The 14,794-nt window shown below is 42.8% G+C and overlaps 2 protein-coding genes across 2 annotated transcripts in view; both read right to left on the reverse strand.

Moving 5' to 3' along the window:
* mcm2 (minichromosome maintenance complex component 2) overlaps positions 1–6,561 on the reverse strand; it is an 8,177-nt gene extending 1,616 nt beyond the window's left edge. Inside the window, exons 1-18 of the mRNA XM_035662885.1 lie at positions 6,474–6,561; positions 5,214–5,407; positions 4,962–5,134; positions 4,723–4,853; positions 4,510–4,648; positions 4,320–4,417; positions 4,017–4,138; positions 3,019–3,226; positions 2,733–2,867; positions 2,441–2,632; positions 2,256–2,349; positions 2,094–2,172; positions 1,804–1,975; positions 1,585–1,711; positions 926–1,038; positions 646–810; positions 315–389; positions 8–190 (exon numbers count right to left, since the gene is read on the reverse strand). Of these exons, the coding sequence (XP_035518778.1) occupies positions 8–190; positions 315–389; positions 646–810; positions 926–1,038; positions 1,585–1,711; positions 1,804–1,975; positions 2,094–2,172; positions 2,256–2,349; positions 2,441–2,632; positions 2,733–2,867; positions 3,019–3,226; positions 4,017–4,138; positions 4,320–4,417; positions 4,510–4,648; positions 4,723–4,853; positions 4,962–5,134; positions 5,214–5,407; positions 6,474–6,479 (2,406 nt within the window). The 5' untranslated portion in view covers positions 6,480–6,561. The remainder of the gene's footprint in view (positions 1–7; positions 191–314; positions 390–645; positions 811–925; positions 1,039–1,584; positions 1,712–1,803; positions 1,976–2,093; positions 2,173–2,255; positions 2,350–2,440; positions 2,633–2,732; positions 2,868–3,018; positions 3,227–4,016; positions 4,139–4,319; positions 4,418–4,509; positions 4,649–4,722; positions 4,854–4,961; positions 5,135–5,213; positions 5,408–6,473) is intronic.
* Positions 6,562–7,459: 898 nt separating this feature from the next.
* Positions 7,460–14,690, reverse strand: pigu (phosphatidylinositol glycan anchor biosynthesis, class U; the record flags this gene model as incomplete). The annotated part of the gene is given in 10 exon segments (XM_035662378.1): positions 7,460–10,420; positions 10,668–10,810; positions 11,424–11,548; positions 11,635–11,778; positions 12,513–12,667; positions 12,812–12,909; positions 13,056–13,156; positions 13,858–13,967; positions 14,265–14,327; positions 14,631–14,690. Coding segments are annotated over 10 exon segments (1,113 nt in total), but the record flags the coding sequence as incomplete, so codon positions are not given.
* Positions 14,691–14,794: the final 104 nt, after the last annotated feature.

Genomic DNA, 14,794 nt, shown 5'->3' on the forward strand with positions numbered 1-14,794 from the left:
CACACACCTTCCTCATGCTCCTCATGACGCTGAACTTCTGTGTGTCGATGAAGCTCTCCAACATGACCCTGATGGCCATGTTGACGTCGTCCTCCACGACGTAGTCCCTCAGGTGCAGCTTGGCGTGAGCCTCCGCCAACCGGATCATGGACTCGATGTGACGGACCGTGATGGGGATGCTGCCTGTGGCCTGTTAGTGAGAGTGAGTCTAAATCACCATTCAATTCACCAAAGAAAGTGTGACTGCAAGTGCTGTTATTTATTTTTCTCTGTAGAAATATTCGTCAGTGATACTAAATACGAGTACTGCTCACCATCGACTCTTTGCGGAGGTCACTGTAGATATGAGCCACCTTGTCCTGGTCCATCTGGTTCAGTTTGGGGTGAACCTGCAGAACCAAAAATAAACATTAACGACAAACTTTGTATAAAAACATTCTGTTGAACCGAAGACGTACAAACTTTATATTTTAAATCGACGTAAAGGGATTTGTTGTCTATAAACTATAAGCAGCTGACAGAACCACTTTACAAGACGCCTAAATGTTATGATTAAACATTTACAGAAGCACTAAAGACAAATATGAAAACTTCTATGTAAGATCGCGTAGAGTGGTTTTTTTCGAGGGTGTTGTGTGTTCGTACCCTCTCTTTGGCGTAGATGATGTACTTCCTCAGGAGGTCCTGGGGAATCGGGGGAACGTCAGTCGTGTTGGCCAGAACCACTTCCTCTAAGGCCACGCCCCCTTCCTTGTTGCTAGGGTGATGTTTGATGTGGGAGCTAACCACGAAGCGCGCCAACATCTCATCCTGGTAGAAGAAAGAGCCAATCACGGGCCAGAGGAGAGCGCAGTGAGAAGGAAGCTCAGTAGTTTAATAACATTTGATATAATGAACAGTGAACAAAGTGTGTGTGTGTGTGTACCTGCACGGGGTCGATGGTGTCTCGGACGACGCACAGCACGTCGAAACGGGACACGATGGGCTCCGTCAGGTCCACGTTCTCGGCAAAGGTCAGGGAGGGGTCGTACCTGCCGCCTGCGAGGAAACGAGCACAGAGAGCGATGAGGCACTGAACGCAGGCCAACGCCGCCGGAAACAACCTCCTGAAGTCTTTTCATACATGTAACGTTATAAATGATATAAATATCTCTGGGTTTTGGACTCTGACTAATTGAGGGGCTATTTTTTGACTATTTTATTTAATAAACTAAACAATTAAAACCATGAAAATAAGATTAAAAAGAATGAAAATAACTATTTGAAACCTTTACAGTATAAATAATGAAAATTTACATTTTGGAACATTTTAGTATGTAAATGTGGCAACCGTTCACATTAACATTCAGATGTCAGATCTTTGTAACTGCACTTGAACGCACCATAGAGGCTTTTCAGCTCCGTCTAAAGCTTTCAATGCAACGATAAAACAGTCTCTGTAGGTCTTTATACAGAAACTAAAGGCCTGAAAGTCTCACTGATATCTTTAATAATATCGTCTCTTTTCAGCTTCATTTTGTGGACAAACTCAGCTCAACAAATGAGCCGTTTAAAACCCTGCAGACCTCCTGCTGCGTTTCGTACCGATGGGGTTAGAAGCAGCGATGACGGTGCATCGGGCCTGCAGCGAGGTGACGATGCCGGCTTTGGAGATGGAGATACTCTGCTGCTCCATGGCCTCGTGGATACTCGTCCTGTCTGCGTCGTTCATCTGGAGGACGGAGAGCGGGTCAGACGTTTGTTTGTGAGCAGGAGAATCATTTAGAAGCGGGACGGTAAACGAGTTGTCGTGTCTCGGCTCACCTTATCGAACTCGTCGATCAGACAGACCCCGCGGTCGGCCAGCACCAGCGCTCCGGCCTCCAGCGTCCACTCGCGGGTGACCGGGTGTCTCTGGACGTAAGCGGTCAAACCGACGGCAGAGGCGCCCTGACCGGTGGTGAACACGGCGCGGCTCGCCACCTTCTCCACGTACCTGCAGAGTAAAACCCACCAGGAGTTCACATTTGTTTATTGTGGGTATCTTTATCTCCACATGAACTCCTTTTATACGTCGTTTCTTTTCTCTCCACGCACTGGCCGCTGATACGTACTTGAGGAACTGGGACTTGGCGGTTCCCGGGTCTCCACACAGCAGGGCGTTGATGTCTCCACGCACCTTGTGTTTCCCGCCTGGAAGAGAGAGCAAAGAGTCGGTGAGTAACAGGACGAGTCCGTAGGAACACAGGCGGCTGTGGTCAGAGGTGGTTGTCTACCTGGATTTTTGGGCTCTCCTCCGAACAGCGCCAGGGCCAGGGCTCTCTTGATGTCCTCGTGACCGTAGATGGACGGCGCTATGCTGGCGAAGACCTACAGACGCGACAGAAAGTGAGTTAGTTGAGAAAGAGCGAGCCATCGACGAACGCCCTCTGAGGCGTTGGGGATTCAGTAACTTCCTCACCCTCTCTCCGATGCGCTCGTCCTTGGACAGGGCGACGATGGCCTTGATGTCTTCGTCAGTCAGCTCGGCCACGGCGACGCCCTCGTCTCTGCGGGTGATGTGGTTGGCCAGGATCACCGTGGCAAACACCGGGAAGCCGTTGGCCATGTTCAGAGAGCCGTCGTAGTTGTTGTGGTAGATGCCCGTCAGTTCCTGAGAGGGGGGGGGGAATCATCAGTATGTTTTAGACACAAACTAACTTTTTGCAACTATTTTACTTTTGAGAAATATTTCTGTTTGTAACTCCACTCACGATCTCGTCTCCGGGCTTGCAGCTGTCCACCAGGTCAGCCAGCAGGATGGAGTCTTTGGAGCGCGGGAGGCGGCCGGCTGCCACCTTACCGGGACTTTCCTGGATGGTGATTCGCTGGTAGTTCTGGTACACAGTCTGCAGGAGGGACACGATTGGTTAATTCACAAAGAGACATCAGTTGATACACGACAAGAGGAATAACACACACTATTGTAAACATTTAATTAGGATAACGAGTGTGTGAATGTTCTTTATTAGATCACTCAACACGGCGGGGCCTTCTCACCTCCTCCATGTTGATCTCGAAGGGGCCCTGGGACTGACACTCGGGACAGGAGCCCGGCTTCACCTCCTGGTTCTGGGACTGGAAGAAGGGTCCCAGCACGAAGTTACACTTGTTACAGTTGTACTTGACCATGCCGAGCTGGGGGAGGACGCCGGTGCAGCTGCTCACCACGCCGCTGGTCCGGATCAGCTGGTTCAGGTGGAGCTGCCTGAAGCGGAGAGAACAAACAACTCTCAGACTCGTCGCCTCATTTTATTCATCTTTAGTTAAAAGTCCACAAACAAACTTCCATCGGGTGGATTCTGGCGGCCCCTGTGGACAAAGGCGGTAGGAACACTATCTTGTTTCGTTGATTTTAAGGGGAATCTGATCTTGTGTCGGGCAGTAACAATAACGATATATAATGGTGATGGTCTTGTTGGTTTGTTTATGTCATAAAGAGGCATCAGTATTGAAACTGTTTCACAAGTGGTTAAAAACGTCCTTGAGTTTTATTGTTTGTGGACATTGGACTTCAGGAAACATGCGTTTTTTTACTGTTCCATCTGCTCATATGGGTCCAGATGTCTGCGCTGCTCTCAGCAGAATGTGATTCATGCAGTGTTTGTGTATAAAGTACGGAGGAAGTCAATTTTATTTATATAAACCATGAATTACACATTCGCCTCAGAGGACAGTCTGCAGAACAGAAAAACACTGCAGGAGAAAGAGAAACCTTGTGCTGCAGTTGTTCATATTTTATTTATATTATATTATATTATATTATATTATATATGATTCTGACTTCTACTAGCACCAACATCAACTTCCAAGTCCAGCCGAGGAAATATCTAATATCTACAACTCTGTACTTACAGACGTGCCTGCAACCTGAGGAAACATGGACACCAATCAGCCAACTTAGTGCTTTATTGTTATAAAATAATACTCTGAAATAATACTATACTAATAAAACTATTGTGATGTTGCAGCCGTCCCAATTGTGAGTAAAACATTACCTGAGTGAGCGGATCTCCTCCACCAGCGGCAGGTTGCAGATGCGGACGTGGATCTCGTGGGCGATGCGGTCGTATTTCGGGTACATGGCCAACACCACTTCTTTAGCTGCTTCATCAAACACCTGACGGAAAACAAAACAGGTTTAATTCTGTCGCTTTCATTTTACAAACGAACAAAAAGGGAGTAAACGTGACTCCTGACAGATCCCTCCAGGTGGTCACGGTCCGGTTGTTTAAACATCTGAGCCGCAGCAGAAAGGTTTGTGTAACTTAATGATCCAGACAGAACAGAACCACACTCACCTTCAACATCTCCGTCGGAGCCTCTGGCAGGAAGTAGGCCAGAACGTGCTCTCTGGCGGCGAGGTCTTCGTAGTTTACCACCAGACTCTCCTTGTTCTCTGGAACGACAGACGAGGACGCAAGTTCATTCATCTGAAACCAGAAATCAGCGTGTGTGTGTCATAAAACACGAGTGTGAACGCGGAGCTACCTTTGCACATGTCGCTGATCTTCTCCTTGAAGACGTTGTGTCCGTTCTCGTCGACGTGGGTCCGCAGGAAGTTCTTGAAGCGGTTGTAGATCTCCAGCCTGGGAGCCGCCATGGAGACCCACTCCCTGACCGTGTGACCCTGCAGACGGGGAAGAAACGGTCAGACCTCCTCTACCACCGCTGAAACACACTGACAGGAGAGGCTGCAGGTACCTTCATGTCCTCCAGGTTCTCGATGCTCTCGATCATTTCCTCTTCCTCTCCGTCCGCCACGCCCTCTGCTGCCCGCTCGGCCAATCGCCTCCGCCGAGCCGCCGGGCGCTCGTCGTCCTCGTCTTCGCTGTCTGTGTAACGGCGAAAAAAAAAGTCCATCACACCTCCGCCAAACATCTGACTCTCATAATTTATGGTTACGTTTCACATCCAAACCCATCAGTCCACTGGCTCCTCACCGTAGAGCAGTCCTCTCCTCAGACGCCCGCTGACGCCCTGCTCCCTGTCCCTCCTCCTCATCGCCTCCTCGGCGGCGGCCCGGGCTCCCGGCGACAGCTCCGACAGATCCTCGTCGTCCAGGTCCAAACCCTCCGCCTCGTACTGATCCAGCGCCGGGATGGCACGGTAATCCCTGAGAGAAGACTCGTCGTCAAGCCCCAACACGTGTTTTAAACACAAAGTAAATCTGGTGTTTAAGAAAAGCTCCTCACCTCTCCATCCCGTCTCCGATCAGCTCCTCGCCGTCTCCGTCCTCCTCCTCCTCTCCGGGCAGGTGGCCGTCTCCCAGCAGCCCCTCCGACTCGTCCTCGAAGGGAGGCAGATCTCTTCCGGGGCTGGAGGTGAGGTCTCCTCTCCGGGAGGCTCGGCTGGGGCTGGTGGCCATGTGGTACGACTCGGAGGAATCCTGCCGACAACAAACACATTACAGCGTTCAGTTTGTTTCTTTAAAGGTTAAACGTGCGGTTTTAGGTATCTGTTCAGCTTATATATCCTCTTTTTAATGATTGTCGTCTCTTTAATAATCTGATTTTAATGTGCAGCGGCTACGACACAACTCCCCGTTTAGGATTATTAAGAAGATAATTGGATTTAAAGTATACGTTTATTGATGAACAGCTCCTGAAATACAAAATAATTTCTACAGTAAAAGTGTTAGAACTAATGTACTTATGTTGACAGCTGATGTTTCTGTACATTAACTGAAAGCTTTGTGTTTTAAATGTATATTAACATCCATGTTACTGTTGTTCTCCAAGTGAAGTCTGGAGGTATTTCTATTTGATTTGATAATTATATTACTAATAAACAAATACAACGCGGTGTATTTTTACTTTGGGGCATATATTCAAACATTAATTATAGTATACACACAAAATATAATAACAATCAATTAATAAAACCTTCCTCAGCAAAAATAAAACCAGTCTTATTGTTTTTAATCTGTTTTCTTTGTTCATTCTTTGTACTTTAACATCCTACAGTAAAGGAGATTAATGAGAACAATGTGCGATAATAACCAGAAACTATACTTCTTTATAAAACACACTGTGGTTTAAAGTTTTACGGATGTTTTGTGCTGATATTCTTTACAGTTAATGTCTGATATTTAATTTAAAGTCTGTTAATCCACAAACATCTAAAGCTCAACAGCCACATGGCACACAGCTTTTAAACAGCAAGAGAACAAACAACAACAGATTATTGTTTACGTTAGCAGCAGTAAACAACCACTGATTATAACATATATTCATAATTTATCGCAGATTTTACTTTAAAAAATGATTTTAATTGAGTCTCCTGATCCCTCTGTCACTGTTGTTATCGGATTCAACTGAACTTATAAACATTATTAACCTTATTAAACTCAAACTACAAACATAGATCCGTTTATTGAAACTTATTCCTGCTTCAGTATAAATATTAAAGTCTTTAAGGAGATATTCGGTCTGTTTTTAGCCGTTTTCACTCACCGCCATTGTTCCGTGTCCGTCTGTCTCTGCCTCTTAAAGAAACTTCTTCTTCCGGCCGGGAGCCGCTTTTCGCGCGAAACGACCACGTGACACTCAAAGCCCGCGAAAAATAATGAATATTCACATCTGCCCGCTGACGTGGCGCCTCCTCATTGGTGGGTGTGTTTTAAAGGGGCGGTGCTTAAACATAACAGTGCGTTTGGTTTGGCCTCGCGAGGCTCGTTCAGCCGGGGATAGCAAAGGTCCACGAGCTGAAGCGGTGCGGCCCGCAACAGAAAACAAACGCACCCTTCCTCTGATTGGTGGAGGAGGTGAGCAGTTTGTGACGTGATAATTTTCCCGGGAAAATTTGGACCGCGTTCTACGTTAAATGTGACGTAACAAAAAACTGATTCTATAAGTTATTATTATGAGAAAGTTTCTCAAATATTAACTTATTAACTAATAAGAAACGTAATATTTTGACTTAGTTTCTCAATATAATAACAAACATTATTATATGAGTAATTAATGAGAAACGTTTCTCATATGTGAGATACTGGATTAATGAGACTAATTAATTGAGAAAAGTGTCTATTGAGAAAGTGGTTTGTGATTATTTTGAAGTTACTAAGCAAGAATTTAGAGGAAAGTTGGTGGCGTTATATATAATGAGTTTTTATCCATCACGATTGGCACAATTTGCGATGGGCCATATAGGTTCAGAGATCAGTCTTCCAGCTGCGCGTTCCATCTATAACCGTCCTACTTATTAAAGTAAACCGGTCGGGCACGTCCCAAAACACCTGATTGCTCCTGTTTTTCAAAAAATAAAAATAACCAATAAAGTAACATTTCAAAAACAACATATGCACTTTTGTATCTGCATAAAACAAAATAATAATAATACTTAATAAATGATAAACACTACTCATTAAATAAATAAATTCCACATGGATATGACCAGAAAAGGTATTTCCAACGCCACACAATCACAAAACCAGACGTTTGAAACCAACACCTCAACTTTAATAACCCTTAATTGTGACATGTTCACTCATTCTTCAGATAATAACATCGGCCCCTTTCAAACCCAGCAGTTTAATATCTTTAACAAAACAAAAACACATTCATTTTTTCATACAGTATCAAAACAAGAGCTCCCTCCTTTTTTTCTTAAAATAAAAAACAAAATTAAATCTCTTTGCAAAGTTTTTTTTAGTGCAGAAAATAAATATCACAAATTACTCCTCACTCATTGGTATCAAATCGGCCGCCGTCGACCTCCTGCTCGAAACCGAGGAGTAAAAACATGGATCACAACTCGTCTGTGTTTGTGTCTCACAGGTTATTTCTTTATATTGGACAGTTTGTTTTTCTTTTCTTCGTCACTGATCTTAATGTCACTTCACATGAAAACCAATAATCTTACATTAATTTGCGTTTTTTGGTCGTATTTCATGTTGAAATTCCTGCAGAAGGTTTTTTGTTGTTGTTTGTGAAATTTGCTCATCATTACTTTCACATTGAGAAACCAATTAATAAACAAAAACATTCATCTGTAGACTTCATATTATCATATAAAGTAAAACATAAAATGTTCAACAACACTTCTGTTCACTTCTGAGGCTGTTTAAGGCTTATTACTTATTCTCTAGGTGGGAATTAAATCCTTATAAAATATTTATCAGTAGCATTTTTAAGTATGAAATTATTCATTAGTCTTAATTTTCTGGTTTCTAGATTAAATGAAAAAGGTAAACAAATGGAAACATGTCCTAATTCCACACTACACACTCATTTAAATCAGTAGTGAGTGACTAAATTAAGTATAATAAAGAAGTCAATGTGCAGAGTGCTGTTGATGGACACACAATACAACGCAGAAACGAAATGGAGGAGCTTAGGAGGAAATCAAAAGAAATATTCAACCTGTTAAAGTTTAACTGGCAGTGAGACGTTGCACTTATTGTATAACGTTAGTACAAATATTAAAATATTAGGACTTTTTGGACACTGACAGCTAAAACAATAAACTATGATGTTAGTATGTGAGCACATACTGTTTAAAGTTAGTGTAGTATGGAGTCAGGACACGTTGCGAGTACAATGAGGTGTTGATGCTGCGTTCGTGTCACATTGGATATGAGTTTCCTACTAAAATACTGTTCATGTCGTCTTTTAAGTCCTAAATTTGAAGAATATTTTGGGGAAAAAAGGTTATTCAGTTTCTGGCAGAGTTAGATGAGAAGACTGATACCGCTGTTAGGAAGACATCTGAGTGTGATACCTTCTCATCTAACTGTCAGCAAGAAAGCAAATAAACAGATTTTCCAGCTAAAATGTTCAACTTTTACATTATTGAATCTGAACTCAAACACTTTCTGACAGGCACATGATGCATTTTAAAAAGGTTAAATCTAACTTTAATAATAATTATTAATAATTATGTTAATCTGCATGCAGGAATAGATCCAAATATGAAACTTAAGTCGTTATCGATTCATTTTTGGTGGCACATTATGAGCCCAAACTTTACACGTGGGATTGAAATCTTAACCTCCTGTTTCTGCTCTGCACAGATCCTGAACTTAAGCACTTTAGTTGTTTTAACACATTCACTGTTGAAGCTTTCACTAGTCCAGAGTTATGTACCAGGATGAGGTTAGTGTTGGTTTGACTGGTTTTCACTTGAGATGAGCTGCAACACTGATAATCTGAAATCTGTTCGTTAAAGAGCCGACTGTGTAAAAACAGGTCAGTAAGAAAGTGGTGAGAAAAATTGACATTTTTTTTGACTTCCATATAAACCCTTTAAAAATAGTTTTCCTCCTCTTCCCGCCACTATAGATACCAGTTTCAACACAAATGTAATCAGGTAGACATGAAACAACGGCTGGATATCAGGAATTATTAACTCAGTGGGAGCTTTATATTGTAGTGTTGGTGGGTTAAAGCTGGCAAGGTAACGTTTATAAAAAAATCACTTTTTGTCCTGGACAGTTTCCACATCAGACAGATAATCTGGCTCTTTATGGTATCTGCATGACTCTAAAAGTTACCTACTGCAGCTTTAAGAGGTCACACTGGTGAACTTTGACCTGCGCAGCCTCAACCAATGGCAAAGAGGTGTGTGAGGTGTGTGAGGTTAACTCCACTGACCACATTCAGTATGACAAGACACAAATTTCAGCTCCACAGGCGCCCGCATTCGCACACGTGTGACTGTAAGTTGAAAAGTAAACAAGGCTTCAAAATAAAAGCCCCCACCCACAGAGTGACGATTCCTTCCAGAAAAAAAAGCTGCAAGAGAGTTGGTGCTTCAAAATAAAAAGCTGTCCAGGACGGAGCTGCAGGATAAACAGAGTGTCAGAATAAAATTCATCTAGGAGTGGCTCTGACAAAAAAAAGGCTTCAAAATAAAATCCACCCTCATCAGCGCAGGTTCCAAAATAAGAGCGCTCCAGAGAAAAAAAAAAAGAGAAAAAAAGAGGATAAACATGTTTAGTTATTGTCCGTTTGTTTCACATGGCAGAAGCCAGATTGATAGATTGTACATCCCGTCTCTGCATGTGTCCGTCATGTTGTATGTTGTGACTTGCAGTTTGCATATAACGTCATACCAGACACACTTCCTGTACGTGTGCTAATGTTTTCGTCCGAGGACCAGAGCGGCTTTCAAAGTCTTTTATCCTCCTTAGTTTGTGTTTGCTCCCTGTGAGGATAAAGTGAGACCTTGAGCAGTTTCTCCTTTCCTGGTAGAGACTGCCCAGCCAGGCGGTGTGTGTATGAGTGTGTGTGTGTGGTGTGTGTGTGTGTGAGAGTGTGTGAGTGTGTGTGTGAGTGTGCACGCTTTATTTAAGGACTAGTGTAGCCTCGGAGCCATCTTTCCTCTTCAGATACAGTCCATAGCTGAGATGGTGTTCCCTCCTCAAGAAGGCGTAGAAATAATCCGACACCAGCAGAATCTGAGGGGAAATAAACATTAGGACACTGATTCATTCGAGGAGTTTGAGTCATTTCTGCTCTTTAATAATTCATTTAAATAATGGTGAGAGATATTTTGACTTGTCATGTCAGTAGAAGCGCAGGTGTTACCATTAACATTAAGTTCTATTCAAGTGCAGTAAGCCAGCACGTATAACACATTCATTTTAGTATCTAAAACGTTTCCTACTGCGTCAAAATGTCAGACTGCCGTCCAGACCATCCTACCTGTGCCACGTTGAACAGCAGCGTTATGGCGTAGTAGAAGTTGGAGTTGGCGCTGCCGGCGTAGATCCAGAGGTGCCAGAGAACAGGGAAGAGAGCCGAACAGGCCAACAGGACGCAGGACACCAAGAAGATGTTCCTCAAGACTGAACAGGACAGAAGAGAAGATGTCACAGATAATAATACATCTTATTTAAAATAAAACATTTGCTTTAGAGAGCTACAATGTGAAACATCTCAACAGCTGTTGGATATTTGAAGAAACATTCACGTCCCATGAGGATGAATTTAAAAGCCTCCACTGATACTCTGTTTCATCTACGTCCACCAGCAGCTGCTCACGACAGCAGGCCTCCACAGTGATGATCAATGCAGATCAGCTGCTGCCATGTATATATTTATTTTTACCATGTATACTGAGCATCTCTGGCACAAAACTAAATCTTTCTGGATGATTTAAGTTCCATCTTTTCCAACATTTTCAGGTTGTAGCTTGAGTGTGCTCTGTACCTGAACCAAAAGCCTTTATCATCACATCTAAATTAATACTATAAATGAAACTGTGAACATCCTTTATACCCACAGTAATAATAACTTGTTTTGATTATGATTATTTAATGTTTGCTCATTTCCAGATTCAAGGGTTAACAGAGGACACTCTCAAACAAATATGACGACGGGATCGTTTCATTTCAAATATTAAAAGGTTTAAACGAGTCATTCGGTTCATGTCCAACATCTTCTGTGTTATTCACTCACATCTGTGCAGGTGACTCCAGACAGGGAGGAAGGCCATGTAGAGGGCGATGTCTCCCACAGTGGGGTAAGACTTAAAGATGGAGATCACAGCTAACTGCATGAAGATCAGAAACACTGGATGCTCCCTGTGACGCAGACACAGACAGGATTATTCAAGAGAATGAAGGTTAAAGATGAAAAGAAAAAGACAGACAGCGTGCGGAGGACTTACTTGAGTTTGATGGACAGAGGGATGGTGTAGAAGAAGACGTTGATCTGGAAAACGCAGAGGAAAAAGAGGCGGAAGTGTTCGAACATCTCGGCGAAGAAATACCAGAAGAGGCCGATGTTCGGGGTCAGGTCTGGTACTGAGAGACTGGAGAGAGGGAGAGGGAAATCTCATTTAATCAGCCAGTTTTAAACATGAACACATACTGAGAGGGACATCCAGCGCTCTCTGGTGGACAAACTGTGGTACTGCTGATGGTGACACTTGCTAAATTACCTCAAACATGTCGGAGGCGTTATTGTACTGCAGTTTCCTGTTGCTAACCAAAATATAGACTGATAATAATATTAATTATGATGATTAATGGTTTCATTTGTGTAGCATTACAGATGTATTATACTTTAGATAGGGGACCTTTCACAGTTTTTGTGCATTTCTTAGCTAACATAGTTTCCCCTTCACGCCTTGAAAAGGAGGGTGAAGCGAGGAAGTTGCCATCTGCAATTACATCGCTAGATTTAATTTATTTCAATGGAAATCTCCAGATTGCCACTATAACCATGTCTTGGCATTTAATGGGTCTGTAAGCTTCCCGGTTCAAATGTCATCCTCTCGTCAGGAGTGCCTGCAGCATCACACCCACATCAGCTCAACCTCTCACCCTTTTCACAGTGGTATTATTAGTTTGAACGTAACCTTACTGTATGTGTATTTCTTTGGATTACGATATCCCTAAATGCCAACGATGTGGATCTGTAAATATGGTCCCACTTTTAAAAAGATGCCCGGTGGAGTTTTCTTGTAAACGAACAAAAAGCTGTGTTTACATTCAGCTTTACTCCTGAATCAAACAAAGCTCTGCTCGTCGGATCATCACTCACATGAAGCCGTAGACAGACGGCACGTAGTCCCACGAGCCGAGCAGGAAAAAGGAGAGACCGACGATGACGAACAGGCTGCCCAGGTACATGAAGGCATACTGCGCAATGAACCACCAGAAGCTGACACGCCGGAAGTTCACCGGGATGAACTGACGCTGGGGGAGGACACAAAAAGGTATGAATCATATTCAAATATTCTTAAAGCAAAGTGAGAAGGGGTTGCAAGAATAAATAGGTGATAAAAGGAGAGAAAAGGACAGCAGTTGAGACAAAGGGACAGAACAAGCTGTAAAACATACCTGCATCAGATACAGCAGTGCTGGAGCGCACAGAGTCAGAGGGTAGATGGACTGATATGTGGCCAAGGACAGAAATATGGCACTCAGCAAGACATTTCCTGCAACACAAACATAAATTATCACCTCAGAAGAGTTTCAACAAACTGCCTGAAGATACATTTTAATATTTCAGAGACAGTCAAAGTGCTGCTTTAAGAAAACAGTCCACTCAGGTAGAAATGGCAGTGAGAGAGTTGTTCTTTACCTTTTATTGTAGTAAGGATGAAGAGGGAGATGACGGCGTTGTTCAGACCACAGGTTGACTTGGCGACGCAGGACAGGATGGTGAACGGGTTCAACAGGTAACTGTGAGAGAAGAAGAGTCGATGTGATGATAGAATTAGTTTCCTGATATCATAAAGACTCTAAGATGAGGATAATTAGCTCTGGTGTTTCCTTCATAACCTTTAAAGCCTTTTTTTGCTTCATATTTATATTTTATAATAAACACAAGAGGGCTTATAAAAACTAGAGTCTACAGTCATGTAGGGCTGCAACTAACGATTACTTTCATTATCGATCAGTCTCTCATTTAGTCGTTTGGTCCATAAAATGTCAGAAAATGTAGAAAAATGTTGATCGGTGTTTCCCAAAGCTCAAGGTGACGTCCTCAAATGTCTTGTTTGGTCCACAACCCAAAGATCTTCAGTTCACTGGCACAGAGGACAAATGAAACCAGACAATACTCACATCTGAAATCTCTAAAATCAGAGAATTTGAACTTTTTTCTTGAAAGAAAAGACTTGTGCAGTCACAACGTCTACAAGCTTACTGACACCAAGGTTGTTGACTTTCCTGACGCCTGAGATCTGTCTCTGGCCCATCCTGCCTGATCCCCCATCAGCAAGCTACGCTCAGGGTTCAGCGAGTCGTCTGACATGTATCTCGCAGAATCACAGCCAGAACCAGGATCACGTCCTCTGACATAATCTGACATAATTGGGTGTTTGCTGTGTGGAAGCGTGCTGGGCTTTAACGCAGTCTGAGGGCTGCGTGTGGATACTTACAACATGGCGACTTTCAGAGGGATGTAGTACATTTCTTTGGGGCTTCTGATGAGCTCCAGGCAGTCGAGGGGGTAGCGGTCTGCCTCCAAGGCGTATTTCTGCTTTCTGAACTGAAACAGCATCGACACATACGTCACTACACAGGAAAATACAACACATCGATCCTACAATACAAAATAACACGGAATATCAAAGTCTTATCTGTAGAAACTCTATAATTTATTAATCACAACTCTGCCATGTAGCAGAGAAACATAAAACATAGTTGTAACATATTTCTTGTTGGATATACGATCCATATTAGTATCATGTTACAGCTTTAATGTGTTTAACATGTTGTGATTCCACTTTAAATACTTTTATTTGATATTTTCTGTATTTTTAAGGACACTTTACTGTTTTCTTACCACTTGTTTGTTGTAGTCCCTCACTGCCATGTAGAGAGCCACAGCAGTGATCACATCTGCCAACTACAGAGACAGGAACACAGAAAATGAGCAGCTGAGCCTCTCACATATAAAACACACCTACATACTTTCTTTTTTAAATCACTAGAGGCAGAAATGTGTTATCATGGGGAGAGCAGTTTAAATTAAAGTGCTGTGCAGACAGCTGAGCTTTCCCATCATGGCTCACATTACAGAAAATCCTCCCTCATATTCAGAAGAGAACATCTGTGCAAAGTTATTTTACTAAGAAACATAAAATAAGCTGCAAATATTCAGAGCAAAGTGTTGCTTCTTGATCGGCTTATAAATATTTAAAACACTCACCATGAATGTTATCTCTGCGTAGTCCACCAGAAAGTGAAAGAGGTAAATGATGAGAGGAGTCTGAAGGGAAAAGAGACAACAGAGCACACACACAATAAAACATATTTATCTCAACAGTAGAGAGAGAGAGAGTGTCAGATTGATTTTACTCTATCTATCTATCT

This window comes from Morone saxatilis, unplaced genomic scaffold (assembly GCF_004916995.1).
Source record: "Morone saxatilis isolate NCDOM2014 unplaced genomic scaffold, NCSU_SB_2.0 Contig18, whole genome shotgun sequence".
Lineage (NCBI taxonomy): Eukaryota > Metazoa > Chordata > Actinopteri > Moronidae > Morone > Morone saxatilis.